The sequence below is a fragment of the Mustelus asterias genome, chromosome 5 (genome assembly GCF_964213995.1).
Source record: "Mustelus asterias chromosome 5, sMusAst1.hap1.1, whole genome shotgun sequence".
In the NCBI taxonomy this organism is placed as follows: Eukaryota; Metazoa; Chordata; class Chondrichthyes; order Carcharhiniformes; family Triakidae; genus Mustelus; species Mustelus asterias.
In genome coordinates this window covers 101,819,760-101,841,062 of record NC_135805.1, presented here as the reverse complement: position 1 = coordinate 101,841,062, position 21,303 = coordinate 101,819,760, and the positions used below count along the sequence as shown (strand labels likewise).

General features: G+C 42.6%; 1 protein-coding gene across 3 annotated transcripts in view; it reads right to left on the bottom strand.

Moving 5' to 3' along the window:
* The window catches only part of nbas (NBAS subunit of NRZ tethering complex), a 259,241-nt gene that overhangs the window by 54,449 nt on the left and 183,489 nt on the right, over positions 1–21,303 (bottom strand). For all 3 annotated transcript variants that reach the window (XR_013497784.1, XM_078213107.1, XM_078213108.1), the window contains 3 exons: positions 19,869–19,979; positions 15,710–15,960; positions 10,761–11,095 (listed from right to left, as the gene is read on the bottom strand). Coding sequence is in view for 2 of the 3 variants with exons in the window: in XM_078213107.1 (XP_078069233.1) it covers positions 10,761–11,095; positions 15,710–15,960; positions 19,869–19,979 (697 nt within the window). In the remaining variant the exon portion in view is untranslated. The remainder of the gene's footprint in view (positions 1–10,760; positions 11,096–15,709; positions 15,961–19,868; positions 19,980–21,303) is intronic.

The window sequence follows — 21,303 nt, the reverse complement described above, 5'->3', positions numbered from 1 at the left end:
AAGTGACCTTTTGCTAGATTGGTTTGCACACCTGTTGCAATGTTAAAATAGTTAAATAATCATTATCATTCAGAATGTATAATCATTGTCATTAATAATTTAGTCTAACAAATAAAACTCATAAGAGGAATGAACAGAAACCACAAAGGTACGTATTTCACATAAATGTCAATTCCCCTTGTTAAGGGACGAACTGAGCTGCATAATAAAGCCATTATGATGTTGTTTTATGGCAATGTCTGGTACTTTTCTTGCCCTAATGAGTGGTGATGGCAATGCTAAGAAACTGACCAGAAGCTTTCCCGTGTCAGAAGCTTGACAAGCTGAAAGTATATTGTTCAGGTGGATATTGCATCGAAGGGAAATATCCTTGCTTTTGAATCTGCCCTGCCTAAGGTATGCATAAATATGGTAACAATAGCTAACAACATAAGTGCGATGTTGAGTATTAGTGCACAGTCAAACTTTCTATGATTTAGGTGTTTGGGGCCCGTGTTCAGCCCAATAATTCTAAAACTGTATTTCTGGCCATGACAGGCAGGTTTAAAGGTCAACTACCTTGCAGCCAATCCAAGATTACCTCAATAACAGGGATGGAAGCTATTTACTTTGGCTTTTACTGTCACAATGACTAAAGCAAGTCCGTTTCTCCCTTGGGAATTTTGGGTGCGTGTATGCAATTGAAGTTTCATTGATTGCAAATGGAAGAGGTAAGGAAAGATGTCCATATGTTTCAAATATTTTGTGGATAACATTGGTCAATGACAGTGGAGCAAAGAGGCCAACAGCAATTCGATTGTTCGTTTTACACCAATGCCCATTTTCATTCAAGTCAATTTCACCAACTGTTTTTCAATACATTGATGAGAAGAGTAACATTGTGAAAGGAAAAAGTTTAAAAATATCCTTTCACTATTGTATCAGAGTTTAAATATTACTTCCCCCACTTTACGCAACAGGACTGAAATTTCCATTTTTAAATTGTGGGGAAGTGTTGTGTACGTTTGATTTGTAATAGACAACACCCTCTGCACCTAAATTCATCATTATATGCTGGAACATCCATGTAAATAAGATGCTGATGCTCAGTCTTATAGTCGAAATGTTGGAATGCAATTCAATGATAATAGCTTCAGATTTTACACAACGGCTGGTGTGTTGAAATATTTCTGTTTGCATGGTGCAACTCTGAAAAGGCATCGCTAAGTGATTTGGTCAGTCGATTTTATATAGAATCTTTCCAGGGGCATTATCCTGGCAGTTAATGTAATTTTACAGTTTCTGAACAGCTCTCAATTTTTTTTGACAAGTCATGTAATCTCCATTAGCTTGGTCAACCTGTTATTCAAAACCAATGTACACTGAAGGCTCACAATGACAATCACTACAGTATACAATCAGCCATTAGAAAACCAAAGTGATATGTGGTTACTGGGAACTGTTGACAGTGCAATCCCTCTACCACTACAATAATTATATAATTATTTTTATTGTTCTCTTGCACTTCACTGACTGAACTCATGCACCTGTCAGTAAAGTGGTAATTAAGTAATTAAAGAGGGATTCAGCACTGTAGTGATTCTAAGAAAACATGGAGCTGCTACTATTCAGTCGAACTTGGTTTTACACATCTGGCTGTACTTGCAACAAAACAAAATTTTGCAAGTTGTTCTTTCAACATTATACGTGGTGTAATTAAACAATCATGAGTGACAGTCATTCAGTGCAGTACAGGTGCAGCATGGTGGCACAGTGGTTGCCGGGGATCTAGGTTTGATTCTGACCTCGGGTGACTGGAGTTTGCACGTTTGCCCTGTGTCTCGGTAGGTTTCCTTTGGTTACTCCTGTTTCCTCCACACTCCAAAGATGTGCAGGTTAGATGGGTTGACCAGGCTGAATTATCCCTTGGTGTCCAAGGATGTATAGATTAGGTGGATTGGTAGATGCACAGGGCTGCGGGAGAAGGGAGGACCTGGGTGGGATGCTCTTTGTGGGCCAGATCGCCTCTTTCTGCATTGTAGCGGTTCTATGGTACATGCACTGAGATCGCACTCTTAATGAAGGCTGAGCACTATGCTTGCAATGCTGCGATTGGGAATTGTTCAGTGTTCAGCTCCAGATAGAAAATAAAGTATTGAAATTACACCCAAAGGAGTCCTTCGCAAATATAATTTTATTCAATCACATGTAACATTACAAAAATGAAATGCATTGAGGAGTCTTATTTCCTAAGCACAAACAGAGATAAGGAATAATAACTCAGATTTTGTGGTAGCAATAACTGTAAAACCATCAGTGGAAATCCCAAAATTACCATTAGTGATTCTGATGCCTGGACTTCCACTATCGGGATGGGTAGCTCGGATTGGGAAATTTCCCAGGCTCGCCACACACACCTTGGTAGAAAGATCCCCAAATTACATGATCTTCACACTTGGGGGCTGCAGCATAGAGACAGCCCACCATCCCCAGAAGCAGATTAGAGGCAGATAAAGGGGCAGCTGAAAGTTGGCTGGTGAAAAGGTTGACCTTGGTTTTCATGCATTTTGTCCCAGCTGTATGGTTATATTTTAGGCCCTCTAGATCTTGCTTCTCAAACCCAATAAAAACAAATTTCTGTTCATAACCCCACATCAAAAACTACTCATCCCTTAATAGCCTCTTTGAGCTGTAAATCAAACGGTGAACTTAGAAATCCCTGCTGAGATCAATAATGTTTTTGGAAATTAGCCAAGCATTCATTAGGTGCCCTTAGGGAAGTGAACAAACAGCAATTGAAACAGCTGGAACAGCTTTAACTTTGACAGTCTGCCTGTGTTTGTTTTCCATTTTTGAAGGCTTGGAACTTAAATAATTTTGTATTATGACAGTTATATGGACCTTAGCCACACTTCAAGACCCCTTGCATCTACTCCACAAAATTGCGACTCCCACAATGCAGGTTAAGGCCCTAGCAACAAACAAAATGGGGTTGGTTTTATCTCCGCACTGAATTCTGAGAGTTGGGTTTCCCTCCAACATGAATCACGCCCTGGTGTCCATCTCTACTGGCAAAAATTGGATACATCAGAAATGAAGATGGGATTTTATGGCTGTGCCTAGCCTGTCAATTTGGAAACTCTGCATAGCTTTCATGATTCCACATTTACGTTTTCCCACAGGGTGCTGTGTTGAAGTCCCTCCAACTGCAATTAAGGAGAAATCACTGAACAATGGGTTTTTAAAGCTATTAATCTTGCTGTAAAACCTCATAAAACAATTACAGCTGGTTGAATACGGTGTTTTTAAGTGTGCTAAATTCATAATTACTGCTCAACAGCCTATGCCTCAAAAACTACTATAATTATGGAATTGTCAAATTTCTCTACTTAAAAAAAAATCTCATTTTTAAAATAAAAAAATATCATTTCAGTTTCTGCTTTATTCCCATGTACATGCTCCAATCATTTATTTTGCTCTCTGCAAAAGTTTGATTAAAAGTGAAAAGTTTAGCAATGCACCTAATCAGGATTAGTTGCTTTGGAATGGCTAATGCCACATGCAACATCTTGCAACCATTGAATACTGGTGCCCCACAAGGCTGTGTTCTCAGCCACCTACTATATTCCTTATACACCTATGAGTGTGTGGCCAACCTGGTGAAATGGAAAGCTGTGAAGCAAGATATAAAAGATTATGGAAAGACATAAACATGTTAGCAGGCATGTGGGAATTGCAGCTTAATGCACAGAAATGTGAAGCAATGAATTTTGGGAAGAAGAGTGAAAATGGATCCACTGTACCTTAAAGGTTAAAATCTTTGAGAGTGGAGGAAGAAACAGAATTTAGGGGTGCACATGCTTTTTTTAAAAAAAGTGGAAACCATAGGTAGAAAATGCTGTAAAAAGACAAATAGGATTCTGAGTTTTGCTAAAAAGAACAAACAACAGTACAGCACAGGAACAGGCCCTTCAGCCCACCAAGTCTGTGCCGACACATGATGCCTTTCAAGACTAAAGACCTTTTGCCTTTATGCAGTCCATATCCCTCTATTCCCTGCCTGTTCATGTGTCTGTCAAGATGCCCTTAAAACATTGCTATTGTATCTGCTTCTACCACCTCCTCTGGCAGTGCATTCCAGGCACTTACAACCCTCTGTGTAAAAAAACTTGCCTCTCACATCTTTAAGCTTTCCCTCTTTTAGCTTAAACCTTTGTCTCCTAGTACTTGACATTCCTACATTTGGAAAAAGATTCCGACTATCCATTCTATCCATGCCTCTCATAATTTTGTAAACTTTTATCAGGTTTCCCCTCAGCCTCTGACATTCAAGTGAAAACAAAGCAAGTTTGTCCAATCTCTCCTCGTAACTAATACCCTCCAAACCAGGCAACATCCTGGTAAAAATCCAGGAAATGTTGGGAGTTTGTGCAAGACATTGATTCAGCAACAAAAATAGAAAATTCAGAAAACGCAGGTCATTAAGCAACTTCAGCGATAAACAATATCAGAATATTTCAGCTCTGACAAAGAGTCATCCAGACTTGAAACGCTAGCTCTGTTCTCAGATGCTGTCAGAGCTGCTGAGATTTCCAGCATTTTCTGTTTTTGTTTCAGATTCCAGCATCTGCAGTATTTCGCTTTTATCAGATCATTTCAGGCAGTAACCCGACTCAGGTCTGAGAAATGAAAGGTGAACAAGCATTTTAAGAGAACCAGAAAACAACAGAAGAGGAGAATTACACAGAGACAGTGCGTACCACTAGAATGATTATGGATGATGTAAAAGATCATTTTAGTTGTCAACCTGTTACATCGTCTCATACTCAGTCTACCAATACTTCCTCTGTTGATTTGCACTTTTCCCTCCCCATCTCTTTTAATTGATTCTACTAAAATGCCTTTTCATCTTTCATTTTTCAGTTCAAATGGCCCTAGTCTGAATCTTGGACCCACCTCTTGGCATCACTGATGCTGATTAAACTTCTGTATGTTTTCAGAATTTTCTGGTTTTTGTTTTAAATTTTCAGTGCAAGAACACCAAGAAACCAGAGCACAAAAAGGTAATTTGACTCTTCAAGCTTGCTCTGCCACTCAATAAGATCATGGCTGATCTGATTGTGACCTTAAAGGTCACTTTCCTGCCTGTCCCCCATAACCCTCGACTCCCTTGTTAATCAAAAATCTCTCTTAGCATTAATGTATTTAATAACCCAGCTTCCACTGCGCGCTGGGGAAGAGAATTAAAAAACTAATCATCCTCAGCAAAAATTTATTTCATCTCTGTCTTGAACAAGATACCTCTTACTAAATACTGTGCCCCCGAGTTCTAGTTCCACACAAGGGGAAATATCCTCTCAGCATCTATCCTGTCAGGTTTGGTCAAATTCAATAAGATCACCTTTCAATCTGCTAAGCTCCAGTGGGTATAGGTCCAACCTGTTCAACCTTTCCTCATAGGATAAACCCCTTCATCCTAGCAATCAGCTTCGTGAATCTTCTCCGAGCTGCTCCTAATGCACGTATGTCCTCAAAGAACAAGGAAAATTACAGCACAGGAACAGGCCCTTCGGTCCTCCAAGCCTGCACCGACCATGCTGCCCGACTTAACTAAAACCCCCAACCCTTCCGGGGACCATATCCCTCTATTCTCATCCTATTCATGGACTTGTCAAGACGCCCCTTAAAAGTCACTACTGTATCCGCTTCCACTACCTCCCCCGGCAACGAGTTCCAGGCACCCACTGCTCTCTGTGTAAAAAATCTGCCTCGTACATCTCCTTTAAACCTTGCCCCTTGCACCTTAAACCTATGCCCCCTAGTAAAAAGCTTCTGACTATCCACTCTGTCCATGCCTCTCATAATCTTGTAGGCTTCTATCAGGTCTCCCCTCAACCTCCGCCGCTCCAGCGAGAACAAACCAAGTTTCTCCAACCTCTCATAGCTAATGCCCTCCATACCAGGCAACATCCTGGTAAATCTTTTCTGTACCCTCTCCAAAGCCTCCACATCCTTCTGGTAGTGTGGTGACCAGAATTGAACACTATCTTCCAAGTGCGGCCCAACTAAGGTTCTATAAAGCTGCAACATGACTTGCCAATTTTTAAACTCAATACCCCAGCCGATGAAGGCAAGCATGCCGTATGCCTTATTGACTACCTTCTCCACCTGCATTGCCACTTTCAGTGACCTGTATACCCAGATCCCTCTGCCTATCAATACTCTTAAGGGTTCTGCCATTTACTGTATATTTCCTATCTGTATTAGACCTTCCAAAATGCATTACCTCACATTTGTCCGGATTAAACTCCATCTGCCATCTCTCCACCCAAGTCTCCAATTGATCTATATCCTGCTGTATCCTCTGATGGTCCTCATTGCTATCCGCAAATCCACCAATTTGTGTCACCCGCAAACTTACTAATCAAACCAGTTACATTTTCCCCAAATCATTTATATATATATATATTACAAACAGCAAAGGTCCCTGCACTGATCCCTGAGGAACGCCACTTGTCACAGCCCTCCATTCAGAAACGCACTCTTCCATTGCTATCCTGTCTTCTTTGACCAAGCCAGTTTTGTATCCACCTTGCCAGCTCACCTCTGAACCCATGCGACTTCATCTTCTGCACCAGTCTGCCATGAGGGACCTTGTCAAAGGCCTTATTGAAGTCCATGTAGACAACATCCACTGCCCTACCCTCATCAATCATCTTCGTCACTTCCTCGAAAAACTCAATCATGTTCATGAGACACGACCTCCCATTCACAAAACCATGTTGCCTCTCACTAATACGTCCACTTATTTCCAAGTGGGAATAAAACCTGTCTCGAAGAATCCTCTCCAATAATTTCCCTACCACTGATGCAAGGCTCACCGGCCTGTAATTACCTGGATTATTCTTGCTACCCTTCTTAAACAAAGGAACAACATCCTCCTTAAGTAAGGTGACAAAAACTATACACATGTTTTACAAACATTCACTGCCTCCACCACCAACGCACCGTGGCAGCAGTGTGTACCATCTACAAGATGCACTGCAGGAATTCACCAAGGCTCCTTAGGTAGCACCTTCTAAATCCACAATCACTACAATCTAGAAGGACAAGGGCAGCAAATACATTGGAACACCATAGAAACAGGCGTAAGCCATTCGGCCTTTCAAGCCTGCTCCACCATTCATTTTGATCATGGCTGATCATAGAATTCAATATCCTGATTCCCCCTTCACCCCATATCCCTTTAGCCCCAAGAGCTATATCTAATTTCTTCTTGAAATCAGACAACATTTTGGGCTGAACTACATTCTGTGGTAATGAATTTCACACATTCACCACCCTCTGGCTGAAGAAATTTCTCCTCACCTCAATTCTAAAAGGTTTACCTCTTATCCTCAAACTATGACCTCTAGTTCTGGACTCCCCCACTATTGGGGACATTCTTTCTGAGTCTACCCTGATTTACCATGTTAGAATTTTATAAGTTTCTATGAGATCCTCTCTCACTCTTCTATACTCCAGTGAATATAATTCTAACCGACTTCCATCTCTCCTTATATGACAGACCTGCCATCCCAGGAATCAGCTACCATCTAGACGTTCCTTTCCAAGTCACTCACCATCCTGACTTGGAAATATATCACCATTCCTGGGTCAAAATCCTGGAACTCCCTCTCTAACAACATTGTGAGTTACCTATACTATAGGGGCTGCAGCAGTTCAAGAAGGCAGCTCACCATCATCTTCTCGAAGGCAATCCAGGATGGGCAATAAATGTTGGCTTAGCCAGTGATAATCACATTCCGCACATGATTTTAAAAAATTACTCTAGCTGTATTCTCCGCAATGCTTTACAGATTTGTCGCAAGAACTCCCTTCTTTTATACTCTTGTAGTAAAGGCCAATTTAAAAAAATATATTATTTCATGGGATGTGGGCTTCGCTGGATCCAGAATTTATTTATTCCAAGGCATCACTGCAGGAGTTCTTCACGGTAATCCATTAGGCCCAACCACCTTGGCATTCTCTTCACCATACGGTCAGATGTGGGGATGTTCACTGATGGATTTGTCCTGCTTTTTGTGGAGATTTGTTTGCTTTCCTAATTACATGTTGTACATGCATACTAACTTTTTGTGATTCATGCCACCCAGATCTCTCTGCACCATAGGATTCTGCAGTCCCTCTTTGCTTAAATAATATATTCTATTCTTCCTGTCAAAGTAGACAACCCCATATTTCCCCATATTATATTGTATATCCCAAATTTTTGCCCACTCACTTAACCCATCTGTATTTCTTGGCAAACTCTTTCGCCCAGAATTTCTGGTCCTGCCACGGTGAGTTTTCCCATGGTAGATGTGGCAATCCCCGATGACTTCAGTGGCATTGGAAGATCCTGTCAGTGGGAGGGACCAGAAAATCCTGCTGTTTGTTTCCTCTTTGAAACTTGCTTTGCTAACTACTTATCAGCAGCAAATTTGGCTACAATAAGTTTGGTCTCTTCTTCCAAGTCATTATCATAGATCATAAATAGTTGAGGCTTCTGCACTGATCCCTGTGGTACTCCACTAGTTGCAGTTTGCCATCCTGAAAATGACCCATTTATCCAGTCTCTCTTTTCCTGTCAGCCTGTCTTCTATTCTTGCTAGTATATCACCCAACACCATAAGCTCTTATCTTGTACGGTAACCTTTTATATGACACCTTTTCAAATGCTGTTGGAAAGTCAAATACACATCTACTGGTTCCCCCATTATCCACCTTGCTTGTTGCATCCTCAAAGAATTTGTTAAACATGATTTTCCTTTTGCAAAATGACGACGACTCTACCTGATTGTATTATAATTTCCAAATGTCCTGTTACTACCTCTATAATCATGGATTCCAGCATTTTCCTAATGACAGGTATTGGGTTAACTCTCTTACAGTTTCTGTTTTTTTACCTCCTTGTCTTGAACAGGGAACATGTGCAACTTTTCCACACATTTGAAGCATTACATGCAATCTGGGCACCCATCTGGGAAGGAAATTAGAACCATGGGAAAAGTACAATGAAAGTTTACTGGAATGACATTAGTAAGAACAAATCATGATTAAGAGAAAAGGTGAGAAAGTATAGAACTTACATGAACAAAACAAAGAACAAAGAGAACAAAGAAAAGGAACAGGCCCTTCGGCCCTCCAAGCCTGTGCCGATCATGATGCCCTAACGAAAAACAAACCTTCTTCCTTTACTCGGTCCGTATCCCTCTAGTTACTCCCTATTTAAGTACCCATCCAGATGCCTCTTAAATGTTGCTAATGTGCCTGCTTCCACCACATCTCGTCCCACACACCTCCCCTAAACTTCTCCCTTCCACCTTGAACCTATGCCCCATGTAATTGATACTTCCACCCTTGGAAAAAGCCTCTGACTATCCACCCTGTCTATGCCTCTCATAATTTTGTAGACCTCTATCAGATATTCCCTCAGCCTCCGTCTTTCCAGTGAAAACAATCCTAGTTTATTCAACCTCCTAGCCAACACTCTCGAGACCAGGCAACATCCTGGGTGAACCTTCTTTACACTCGCTCCAAAGCTTCCACGTCTATTTGGTAGTATGGCGACCAGGACTGTGCGCAATATTCCAAATGCGGCTTAACCAAGGTTTTAGATAGCTGCAAAATGATTTCCCAACTCCTGTACTCACTGCCCTGGCTGATGAAGGCAAGCATGCCATATGCCTTCTTTTTCACCTTGGCCACCTGTGTTGCCACTTTTAGGGAACTGTGGGCCTGCACACTGAGATCCCTCTGTATGTTAATGTTCCTAAGGGTTCTGTCATTTACAGTATAATTCATATCTGAATTTGATCCTCCAAAATGCATCACCTTGCATTTGTCTGGATTAAACTCCATCTGCCATTTTTGTGACCAAGTCTCCAATCTATCTATATCCTGTTGTATCCTCTGACAATCCTCGGCACTATCAGCAGCTCTGCTAATCTTCATGTCATCCGCAAACTTACAAATCAGACCACGCACATTTTCCTCCAGATCATTTATATACTATAAACAGCACTGATCCCTGCAGAACACCACTAGCTACAGATCTCCATTCTGAAAAACACCCTTTCACTGCTACTCTGTCTTTCTATAGCCAAGCCAGTTCTGTATCCATCCAGCCAGCCCACCCCAAATCCCATGTGATTTTAGTGTTTGTACCAGTCTGCCACATGGTAAAGAGAAGGTTGAGGGAAATTGCAGAAGGAATTTTCAATATTATGAAAAGGTTTCAAGAATGAAAATAGTGAATGGTCATTTTAACAGTTTGGCATTTTTTTTTTAACAAGAGGGCACAGACTCCAAGTTGTCTCTTTAAAAATGCTGGAAGAATTGCTGCACTGAAAACAGCTATCAGGGTACACAATGTTTTACTACAATTGTCTGTTGACGAAGAGACTCACATTATTTTAAAAAGAAACATAAAAATATACAAGGAAAAAGTAGAGATAGATGAAAATAGACACCTCCTGTAGAACAGTGAATAGCAGATGGACCAAATGGACTGCCTCTGTGCTGTAATTTCACATTCAGTGAAGTTTATAGATGAACCCAGACAACATTTCGTAAAATGAGATGGAAACACAACAGCAAAGCACTTAAAATAAATAAGTTTGTGGGCAAATGTGGTTTGTATTTTGTCACCAGACTGTGTACTCTTTCACTCTGTCCAAAGGCAAACTTAAATGTAGATCTAATTAACTTTTCTTCTCAAAATAAATAATTTCCATTACCTTGTTCACTGAATTAGCAGAGAAGGTGATGTCATCTATCAATCCAATAATGTCTTCAGGGAAAAGCCTGTCGAAATATTTTGCACATGTATCATAGGCGTGCAGCCATTCAGTTGTATCCTGTGGTGGTTTTTTAATAAGCTGGGGATCTCCAGTCCAGAAAAGTTTATGAAGCCATTTTGCATAGATGAGGTTTGGTGAAAGCATGGTACTATCTTTTCCAGGAATTTTAGGTGCCAGTTTGGAAAGTGATAAGACATTATGACTGGTAAGAACTGGCTCCAAAGATTCTGAAGGATCAGAATTTCCATCTGTCAGCTCTTTATAATTAAGGTCTAATACAGAAAACAGAAAATAAAGTCAGTGTACAAAGGAAACAAAATTAGAAACAAATCCTCTCCAACATCTCATTTTGAATTAAGAGACTGTGACCCAATTAACAAAAGAAAAAAACGTAATTAAAATTGCTATTATCCCTGTGGGGGCAGGTAACGTTTAGGAAGATATTTGAAGTCCAAATGCTGACTCAAAGGTCACAAGACAAGTTTTAATACTTGTACAAAAAAACAAACTTAAAGCAATAGTGTCTAAACACTATTCAGCAGGTAACTTATACTTTAGATTCCAGAGAAGACCCCCCCCGACTCTCCCTCCATGGTTATACTTTACTCTGTCCCTTTAGTGGACACTCAGGGCCCGATTTTACCAACAATTTGCGCCCGTTTTCGGGCGTGAAATCGCGGTAAAGTCGGGTGTGAGGCCTTTATCGCGATCTGCACCCGCCTCCGCACAGATCGCCACTTTACCGAGACTCGCGAATGTCGGGATCCGTTCCGCGCCCAAATCGGGCGCGGAACGGATGCATGCATTTAAATTGAATTAATGAACTGCCCGCCCAACTCTATCAGCATTTCCCCCTTTACCACCGCATTTGCCGATCCAGAACCGTGCTTTTAGGGACCTGCTAAATAAAAGTCTGAGTCGGGTGCTCCAGCCTCTGAAGAGCACGTTCAGAGCTTCCAATGGCTCTCTGACTCAGATCAGTGGTTGGGGGAGGAGGGGGGGGGCAGATCATTCTCTGGTTGGAGGGGGGAGGAGCCGAGTGAGGTCAGATCGTTGTCTGGTGGGGGGGGGGGGGGGGGGGGGGGGGAGAGAAGGAGGCGGGTCAGATGTATCTCTGGCAAGGGGGGGGGGGGGAATCGTTGTCTGGTGGGGGAGGGGGGAGGAGGAGGCAGGTCAGATGTTCCTCTGGAGGGGAGGGGGAGTGAGGCCAGACCATTCTCTTGGGGGGGAGGGGGGGGGGGGAGGGGGCAGTGAGGCAAGTTCGTTGTTGGGGGGGTGGGGAGAAAAGAAGTGGAGATGGAGAGTGAGGCCAGATTGTTGTCTTGGGGGAGGGAGTGAGGCCAGACCGCTGTCTTGGGGAGGGGGGGGGGGGGGGAGGGGCGGACGGAGGCAGGTCAGATGTATCTCGGGGAGGGGGGGGGGGCAGATGGATCTCTGGTGGGGGGGGGGGGGGCAGATGGATCTCTGGTGGGGGCCAGCTGGATCTCTGGTGGGGGGGGCAGGGGGGGTCCGCTGCCACTCTGCGGGCGATCGGTCTGGGTAGTGGGGGGGGTGAATAAGGGACACACACACACATCACTGTCCCCCTTATCCACCACCCCCCGCTACCCAGACCGATTGCCACCCCTGCCCCCCTCCCCCCCACTGATCGTCCACAGAGTGGCAGCGGACCCCCCTGCGCCCCCCGCACTCCCACCAGAGATCCATCTGCCCCCCCCCACCAGAGATCCATCTGTGCCCTTCCCCCCGCCCCGAGAAACACCCTCGCTCCCGCTTTTCGCTCCCAGGCCGCTTTATCCGCTTTCTGCAGCCTGGGAGTGATCTGACACGGACGGCTTTTTCAAATTTTTTTCTAACTGCGCATGCGCAGTTCAGAGCTCCAACCATTCTGGCAGCGCTAAGCCCCGCCAAGAGCGCGAATTGGACTGGAGATGGCTGAGAGCGTATTGGGGCGCCTGAAAGTGGATTTCTAAGTTGGATCTGTACTACGCCCAGATTCGGCACTTAGAATGAAAATGGTAAAATCGGGCCCTCAGTCTCCAAGAACCAGTCTAAAACTACTCCCAAATGCCGATGGCTTGCTTTGTCCTTTTCCAGTGGTGTCTCTCCTAATTCCCAAACTGACTCTTAGGGCTGAATCCTCTCAAGGCGTTGTGGATCCCGCCTGCCAGCTGGCAAGCGATCTGCATTGCATCTTTTTAGGAAGACCTGCTGAACCATAAGACAATCAGGCAGTGGCAAGTGACATGCTTTCCCCTGGAATCAAGATCCTCGCAGCGGACGTCTCACCAAACTCCAAGTACGTTTTCAAAGCATGTTAGGAAGACATTTCTCCCATATCTGCCTAGAAGGTGTTATTGAGGTTTAATTTTGCAATGACTCATATTGTTTTGTTTGTTTTAATCTAATTAAAATACTGTGCAAATATCAAAGTAAACTATCCTGAAATTAAAGTAAACTATCCTGAAATATATTTTTTCATTTTTCACATATGTGGCTCGGTTGGGAATGAGGAGAAGGGAGAGGCAGAAAAAATGAAAAACTAATGAAGAGAAATAATTAAAATGTAGGATAAAACATGCTTTAGAGATAAAGGTGGTCGGTCACAAAACATCTGAATGTGTTTTATGTAATAAAGATTATTAGCTTTCCACCCAATTAATACCTGTTGAATTAAAATGCAGTGCCAGGGTTCCAGGTTCAATTCCAGCCTCGGGTCACTGTCTGTGTAGAGTTTGCAAATTCTCCCCGTGTCTGCGTGGGGGTTTCCTCCGGGTGCTCCGGTTTCCAACCACAGTCCAAAGATGTGCAGGTTAGGTTGATTGGCCATGCTAAATTGACCCTAGTGTCAGGGGGATTAACAGGGTAAATGCATGGTGTTGCGGGATAGGGCCTGGGTGGAATTGACTTGATAGGCATTGTAGGGATTCTATATCCTTTTGTCCAACATTCCCCTATCTTGCATCGATTAAAATCCTTGAGAATTGGAAGGGTGTAGGCATTGCCATACTCACATTGCACATTTCCAATGAGATAGCTTGAGAAGCCTTCTGTCTACCAAGCCTGTTCTTAGTAATGCATTTCACCAATAAGGTATAGAATGAATATGCTAAGAGACAGCCCAACCCCCTACCTTATAAAAATCATAAACAGTATATAAATGACTGAGAATTCAATTAACTCAACCTGACAACATATGATCTGTGGATTTTAATATGCAAAGTGCAGGAGACCTTTCATTTCATTTGATTCTGCAAACTGAGAATTACATTTTGCAATGCAACTATTTATTACAATTACTTTGATTAATTCATACTTTATTTTTATTCGAATGATTGTCTATAACTAAGGCATGATTTCTGATTACTTATTTCATTTGTACAATCATCACAATTCAGCACCTGCTGCCATGGTGATTTTTCAATAAATCAATGATCTATCTATTTAACCCATCCCAGGTTTGAAGCAAGTTCTCAGCTGTGCCTGTTGGCAACACTTGGAAACTGGGTTCCTCGCGGCTCCAGGCTAAAGCTTCAAATGAATCCAGAGGAGATTTGGCCCCAACACATGCAGAATGCAGCCTATTGGCATCTGGAAAACCCTCATGCATATGGAGCAACATTCCAGCAATGGCTTCACTTCCTCATGGATGCCTTGGGAGAGTTGAAGGCTATGGGAATAATCACTGACAAACAGGATGGCACGGTGGCACAGTGGTTAGCACTGCTGCCTCTCAGCTCCAGGGACCTGGGTTCAATTCCGATCTTCGGTGACTGTCTGTATGGAGTTTGCATATTTCCCCCATGTCTGAGTGGGTTTGCTCCGGTTTCCTCCCACAGTCCAAAGATGTGCAGGTTAGGTGGATTGGCCATGCTAAATTGCCCCTTAGCGTCAGGGGGATTAGTGGGGTAAATACCTGGGGTTACAGGGCTAGGGCCTGGATGGAATTGTTGCTGGTGCAGGCTCTTTCTGCACTGTAGGGATTCTACGATTCTATGAAGGAATAAAGCCTGGCAACTTCGACGACCAAGCTGGTGCCAAACATAATGTTTTGCATTCCTTTGGACTCAACTGGCGAGGTTGAGAAGGGACCATGGTGCGTGGGCAGCCCAGATTTGCTCAGCCTCGCACCTTGTAGAGGACACTCAGGGTTTCCTGCAGAGCATTAACGCAACACAGGTAGCAGTTGAGTGATAAGCCCAATTTGATTGATGGAGAGAATGCGTGGGAGGGATCATCGGCACTCTCTCCACTCATATTGGCTGTACCTTTAAGACTTGATTACCTGTAAAGACTCGCATTCCAACCATTATTTTGTAAATTGAGTTTGTGTCTTTATATGCCCTGTTTGTGAACAGAACTCCCACTCACCTGACGAAGGGGCAGCGCTCCGAAAGCTAGTGGCTTTTGCTACCAAATAAACCTGTTGGACTTTAAGCTGGTATCGTGAGACTTCTTACTGTGTTTACCTATACTTGTACAATAAGGATGCCTATATGTGCTTTGAAGATGATGGACACCGACAAACGAGAGACAGTTGTAACCCCTGGAGGTTGAGTGGAGGGCAATGGAAGAGGTGAGCTGAAACTAAAAGCTCAGCTGGCCAATAAGGAGGCCCAGAGAAAATAAAGACCAGCGAATGGTGCAGCTTCTCTGCCCACTGTCTTTCTCTGCTGCAAATGCAGCAGAGACTATCATTCCAGAATGGGGCCTCTGAGTCACACCAGACGATGCCCAACACAGAGCTGACCACTGTGGGACAAACAACCATCTTACGAGATGGAAAGCTGCCACCATCCCAGATTTGGCAAAGATCTCGTGATTATCACTGACAAAAAGTACCCAAGCCTTAAAGAACTGAGACTTTGAGAAGTTAACTATCCTACCTGGTGTAATGACCTTTAGCTTTTTCAGAAGCTTTATGTGAGTGTCTGGTTTGACGGGCTGTTTCACAAATTCGGCACAGCCACAGTTTTCCAGCAGAGTGAAGTAATAAAGTAATCGGATGTAGTCCACACCGTTGATGCCTGGATAAACATATTTTGTCATGTGCTCGTGGAAAGCTTCTGGGTCGGTTTTCAGGACATCGAAAAGATCAAGAGTTTGGACTCTGCTTTCAATTTCTGTAGTTGAAAACCTGAGATTAAAATAAATAAATCATATACATTTGCATAAAGTTCTAGGAGCGTTGGAGTGAATGAGCTTGACTGTTGAAAATGTAAGTAAACAAGTTATGGATGTCAGGAAGCAGCCCTGCTATAGCCACACTGAGAACTAATTACACTACACTGCATATGTGGCCTGACAAAGTATTTGGCTCTCACTCCTGGGACTGCAACTTTCATCACCATTTTATGAGCAAATGACTTAAACTGCTGCATTACTGATCTGTGGAATCTTCAATGGAAATTGTTGTTAATGCTGCTCATTTTAGAAATGGTTCACATTATAATGCTGTATATATAATGTTTACTTCTAATAGCCATCTGTTACATGCAGCATGCCATATAGAGGTTGGCTACAGTAAAATAAATCATTGAGATGGAAAGTCAGACTGGGAGTACAATCCTGATTGTATGGAAATAGCAATTTCTGCACTTCTTCAGGCAGATGGCCTTTGATTTGTACACTATTAAGAAATTACAGCTTTGAAGTTAAAGTGAGATTATGTGATATGGAAGAAGGAATTTTCTTATATCCATTATCCAAGTTTCTGACAAATGGAAGACTCGGTATACTCAAAATACATGGATGTAACCTCTCACTGTCACTCTTGCCAGTACTGGAAGCAACTCATTCTGAAAATTTGGTAATCTAGTATTCCTCCCCATTTTCTTAACTTCAACACGTAATTATGTAAGATTTCTAGTGAAATTAATTTACTTCACATCGCATTAAATTTAACCATTTAAAAGCTGTAAGTGCACAGCGATGGAATCACTTCTGCAAAATAGAAGCAGCATTCCCCACCCCTGCCCTTAGCCCTTTCTTGTCAGCGGGCCTGGACTGATTATTGAAAAGCTCATTCTTCCTCTGGTCTAAAATAAAGTCTATTTGTCAGTAATAAAAGATGGAGCTCCATCTTTTTTAGGGACTTGCTCAGAATAGTTTCCTTCTCAAGCCCATTTCACTTGATTGCCAAGAAAAGGTCTTGCTATGCAGTTGGGGGTCAGAGAGACAGCAGTCTCGGATTTAACTCTGCAGGAATTTAAGTTTGCCATGGAATAGTTTAGCATGCAATACAGAATATGCTGCTGGATCTTGGAGTGAGGGCATCAACACTGCATTATTACAAATTCTGGGTTTTGGGGATCAAGTGAGCTACATTAGTCTGAGCGTAATTTCTGATCACAGCAGGGCTTTGCTGTTGGCTTTTGTGTACATTTGAAAAGAGCTCAATAGAAATCCATTCAAAATAACTGGAGAATGCATCTAAGGAGCCACAACTATTCAGCCTCAACTCACTTGGCGGATGGACATTTGCCTGGATTAAAAGTTTTCTGCACTTTATTTGCAACACCAAAGTGAAGCCTCCGCAAAAATCAAAGAAAGGTTCCTCAGTTGCTTGCTGAACTTTGGTGAAGGCATTAATGAGTGACCGCAAGTGCAAACTGTCCAGGGCTTGTCAAAAAGGGTGGGAGGCTTGGTGAATTTGGCAGAAAAATACCAAAAAGGAGAAATCAAACTCCACCGTACGTACAGACACGCTCTGGCAACAGGTGTAGAAAGAACTAAAAATGTGGTTAAAACAATGGAATAGAAAGAGACGCGATAAAAACAGTCACAAAGACCGAATTTCTTCCAACAACAGTGTCTTTAGCTGGTTCAAAGGAAACAGTCACTCCTTCAAATACAACAGCTTTTTTTTTGTTGGTAGAGAGTGAAACAATTGTTGAAGATTGTAATTCACTCACTGGTTCTATCATACAATATGGAAACCATGTATTTTCTATTTATGATTGCTGGGCATAATCAGAGAAACTTGGAACATCATATAACTTATTTAGTAAATAAGCAATACTGTATGTGCTTTGTTTGCTTCACAGCTGAAGACAAGCCTTGCCTCATTGTGATAACTTTGACATCAGGGGTGTGATTCTCCCGGCTCGCTGCACGGCGGGCTGGGAGATATCAGCAGGGGACATGTAGCGGGATTCGCGACTGATGTCCAGCTGATCAAGAGTTTCCCAGGCCATTTTTTTTTTACAACGTAATCAGCCTCGTGCTGGAAATCAGCGCAAGGTTGATTACAATATGGAAATGTCCATTTCCATATCATGAGCGAGCCCGGGATGGTATCTTCTGGGCTCATTAATGTCTCCCAATCGCCAGAAAAGGTTCTTGCTAGCGGGGATTAAAGCTGGTCCTCATCAAGGGGGAACGGAATGGGAGGGAAGGGGTGAGGGGGGGTGCCCCTCGGGCAGTGCCAGCCTGACATCCTGGAAGTGTCCGCCTGCCATTGGGCAGTGCTAAGGAGGCGGGGTCTCGCTGCGCACTCTGCATTAGGGATCAATAGGCTGGCGATGGAGGGGGGCCAGTGCACATGCACCGATCTCCCCAATGATAGATCGGGGCAGTGGCTCCTCTGTACGCTGATTCCAGCCTCTTGAGTGGGTTCAGGCTCTGACCTCCCAGTTACCAGCGTGAATCCCCTCAGTGGACTCCGGAGATTTATTTCCTGCGGTTCGTCCAAACAACAGACAGGAAAAACTCCTGTTTTCCCACCCATTGGGCACTTAGTTTTCTTTTGGGAGAATCACCCCCCAGGTCTTTCTTCAACTTAAAAAGCCCACATATAAAATAATTTTGATAAGGTTGTTCAGCTAACTGATTGAACAGATCTAAATCAAGTTTATCACTATAAATAACAGAATCTAAAAAAATCCAAATAAAATTTGCCCATTCATATAAATTCCTGTTTTTTAATTCTCCAATTTTTTGCCTGTCCGTACTGTTCAGTGCACAAGCATTAGTCATCCACAGGTGCTTCATCCGATTGGTCTTAATTCGCATGTAAATGTGACAGTGACAGCCAACAAACTATTTGATATAAAAAGCATCCTAAATTAGCCCTACTCGCATCCGTTGTCAACGTGGATGTCGCCTCAAGAACAGGATCCCTGCCCAGAAGGCTATGATCAATCATAGCACTTGTACTGTTACCCTGGCTGGAATTTTCCCGCCCATTGGGCACTTAGCGCCTACAGCTGTGATTCTCTGGTTCCCCTTTCTTGCTGGCAGCGGTAGTGGGGCATACAAGACTGGAGAATTCCGACTTCTGTTTGACATTTACTACCCCAGCAGACAGCAAAGCCACGATTTTCCCCATCTGAGTGGCTTTGAGACTTTTCTCAATCGTCCGCATCATTGGAAATTATTTTTGCAATGAGCATTGATGCATAGTGAGAAACTCTTTTTCTTAATCCTATGGCTTTGAATATGTTTTGAGTTCATAACATAAATAAATTCAACGGTAATTTCTGTTCCATGATAGACTATATATTTAGTGAAAAATTACTTCACAGGGACAGGATAATATGAGAAACTAGACATACAAGTTTTGTCTATTACAGCAAAATGGAGTTGATTAAAGGGCAATTTTAAGAAGAAATGTTGCTACAATATTTACTATGTGCAGTGTGTCAAGGACATTTCTGTAGGGAATGCTTCAGGCTGAATTAAAACAAAAACATGGCATTCGATCACTAATAACAGTCTCTGGTTTACTATAACATTCAATATCCTATGCAGTTTAGGACTCCCTCGCCAATAGTGAAAATAATTTTTAAAATACACCCTCGACAGAACTTGCTCTTCCCTAATACAAAGCGTCTGAATGTCTCCCAAACGCAGTATGAAAATGAATATATTGTTGTGTTGTTCTCAGGAATATATATTACCATCACACAGATTGATTATTTTAACTGCCGTTATGTGGTCACTTTGATTAAGAACTGAAAAATCAAGATTGAGAAGTAGAAGAATGGTCTGAAAAATGATAAGGAGACACGTTTGTACAATGACCCCATTACCTAGGCTACTTACCCACTATCAGTGAAAAGAAATTCCAAATGTGTCATGTAAACCTCCCAAAGTGGGATAGTATATCGCTGAGCCAAAGACAGAGAGATCTTGTACACATTTTCCTCCAAAGTTCTATTGAGAAAACAAGTGATTTATAAACATGGAAGATCGACATTCAAAATCATCCTGCCAGAAAATTAATGCAAGTAATCCCTTTGAAACAAAGCTTAATAGGTAAATTATCTCAAATTAACAGATAAATAAAACTATCTGCAAGTCATTAACATTGAATTGGGCACTTTTCATCTGGGGATTGAGAGATATACTGATTAAGAAGGCTATGACTTTGAAATTCTGAGGGTGTTCCTCAATCTTTTGCTGTGACTTTGGCGCGACAAGGGCAAAAACGGAAACTAAAAATACAAGTGGCTGTTTAAACAGTTTCTCTGAAGGCGTCTGCTAATTTTCCACTGACGTTGCTGCAGGAGACTTGAGCAATCTCATATAAGAGTGGTCTAGTTTGGACCAGGGAGCGGCGCGGGCTAATTGTTCCTTGTTTCTCGTGGAAGTGGAAATGACTAGGGTTGGGAAGCATTTTCCGATCAGGGCCATTGTGATCTCCTGGACTCGTTTCGATCGCCTCAGGGGGTCGGAGAGGAATTTCCCAGATTTTTTTTTCCCCATATTGGCCCTGGGGTTTTTCACTCTGGGTTTTCGCCTCTCCCTGGAGATCACATGGTCTGGAATGGGGGGGGTGGGGGTGGGGGTGAGTTAATAGGTTGTAATGAACAAAGCATCGTAGCTGTGGGGGACAGCTCGGTGGATAGGATATTGGTATGTAGATAGGCTGGAAAATTGGGCGGGGATCCTGGATTCAGGATTCAATCCTGGACCGGGGAGCGGCGCGGGCTTGGAGGGCCGAAGGGCCTGTTCCTGTGCTGTATTGTTCTTTGTTCTTTGTTCAATCACTGTGGAATTTCATAGTCTACCTATTCAGCCTTTGGCTCCGAATTTTCTGGTATGGATAACTTGAAGGCGCCCGAGCCCAGATCAAAGTTTGCAAATCACATTAGTTCTAGTCTGCTTTCACATGCCATAAAAGAAACCACACTTTAAAAAAAAACTTACTCTTTTGTTTCCCCAGACACCTTAATCAACAGTATACATATAAAACTTCAGTAATATGCAGTTTTTAATTAATCATTCACACAGTTGAAGACATTTCCCAGTGAAATGAAATGTACAGTACAAGTAAAGAGATTTTGTGTTTGGCTTATTTTAATTTAAATGGACTGGACTGATTAATTGAAACGTCACCAGAAAGGCTGAGTTTGAACTTCATTATTGCAGTGCAATATTGCTCCCAGTAGACATGGATCCACTTCAGTAACTGTTCTGAACTTGGCATTCACCCAACTAGCATGTACCGATAGATTGATGCAAAATAAATACAGCA